The sequence below is a fragment of the Meleagris gallopavo genome, chromosome 1 (assembly GCF_000146605.3).
Source record: "Meleagris gallopavo isolate NT-WF06-2002-E0010 breed Aviagen turkey brand Nicholas breeding stock chromosome 1, Turkey_5.1, whole genome shotgun sequence".
Taxonomy (NCBI): Eukaryota; Metazoa; Chordata; class Aves; order Galliformes; family Phasianidae; genus Meleagris; species Meleagris gallopavo.
This window is the reverse complement of record NC_015011.2, coordinates 68,899,806-68,901,354: the sequence shown is the minus strand read 5'-3', so window position 1 is coordinate 68,901,354 and position 1,549 is coordinate 68,899,806. Positions and strand designations below refer to the sequence as shown.

At 44.2% G+C, this 1,549-nt stretch overlaps 1 protein-coding gene across 2 annotated transcripts in view; it reads right to left on the bottom strand.

The window, feature by feature from the left end:
* Window positions 1-346: 346 nt before the first annotated feature.
* Window positions 347-1,549, bottom strand: part of CDKN1B (cyclin dependent kinase inhibitor 1B) — a 3,294-nt gene continuing 2,091 nt past the window's right edge. For both annotated transcript variants that reach the window (XM_010716201.3, XM_010716209.3), the window contains one exon: window positions 347-1,467. Coding sequence is in view for 1 of the 2 variants with exons in the window: in XM_010716209.3 (XP_010714511.1) it covers window positions 1,427-1,467 (41 nt within the window). In the remaining variant the exon portion in view is untranslated. The remainder of the gene's footprint in view (window positions 1,468-1,549) is intronic.

The following is a 1,549-nucleotide window of genomic DNA, read 5'->3' as shown; positions in this document are numbered from 1 at the left end:
CTCGGGGGGGGGAAAAACTTTTATCTCTGGCCTACCCTGAACGAGGGGCTGGTGGGGACCAAGAGCACGGAACCAGCACACTGGGCTCGGAGTTGAGGTGTTTCCCACGCGTCTACATCAAAACAACAGCTGCTTCACCATTACGTAAAATAGAAAAAATATATATATATATATGAATTATGATGGGGAGACATTCCACAACTTAGAACTGAAGAGGACATGTTCATCCCAACTCTCACCGAGAACTAGCACAGCACCGAGGGCTGTATCCCTCCACCTGTGCCAGGCTGACACACCGGGCAGCCCCCTGCGAGCTGCACACACACACTCAGGAAGGACATGGCTCTTACAGATGGCACTTCTCTTTATTGATTGCTCGCTGTGAAACAACATCGATCCGTATTTCTGCTTTTTTCTTTTTTTTCCCCAAACATTACAAAAAATACGGAATTGGCTCAGTCTGCAATCCTTTAAGCACAGCCATATTACCAGGAAGGAAGGAAAAAAAAAAACAAAAAAAAAACCTCTAAGAAGTCTACCAAATAGAGCATTTACAAATGCACAAAAACACGCCGCTTTGGCTTTATGGGGAAAAATACTGTTTTCTAGATTAAAAAAAAATCTTTTAAACATAAATAAGTTAGTATAATTTCTCAGTGTCTTTACAGAGTTATGTACACAGGTACACTTCAAACTTTCTTTTTTATTTTTACATACAGGTACACAGGCAATGTAGAAATACTGTTTAAAGATGTAGTATCCCCTTCCCTCACACAAGGACGAAAGGATGTGGGCCAGGTCAGAAAACATTGGAGATTCCTTTCCAAAAATAAAAATAATAAATCCAGCGATAGCAAATGGGGTGAATTTGTGAGATCGTAGAGGCATTCCAATTTCCTACAGGGATTTGAGGTGGGGGATCACCCCGCCTCCCACCCCTTCAGCCCAGCACAGAGAGGAGGGCTCTGACGGCGGCCTGCAGGCATCTGCTGTGAGCAGCACTACCACCGTGGTGCAAGGAAAAAATAAAAACACAGGGGACCCACTTAAAGGGACAATACATCTTTAAGGAATAAAAAGCCTACACTGCTTCTCTTCATTTCTTTGCTTGCTAGATGGCAAAAGCAAGTTTTGATCGGTCTCCCTCTTCCATTCCCCCCTTCCCAAAACGTTTATGTGCTACATAAGGTAAAAACTATATACACAGGTAGTACAATGAAGCAAATAAGGAAACACCTAATTGCACAATGCTACATCCGATGCTTTTAGAGGCAGGTCTTTTAAGAGTGTCTAAATTTTTAGTGTTATTGTCTGCTTTTTTTTTGTTTTGCTGTCGTTGTTTTTCAGTGCTTGCACAGGGTCCCCATCCCACGGAGACCGACGATATGTATTCATCTCTACTACACAACTTTATATCTTCCTGGCTTCACCGCCCCCCGATGAGCAAGGAAACGCGAGTCCTCCGCCCTGCAACGGGAAGAAGACAGGGAGAAGACATTAGAGAAGCTGAAAGCGACTCGCTCCCTTCCCCGGGCGCGACCGGTCCGAG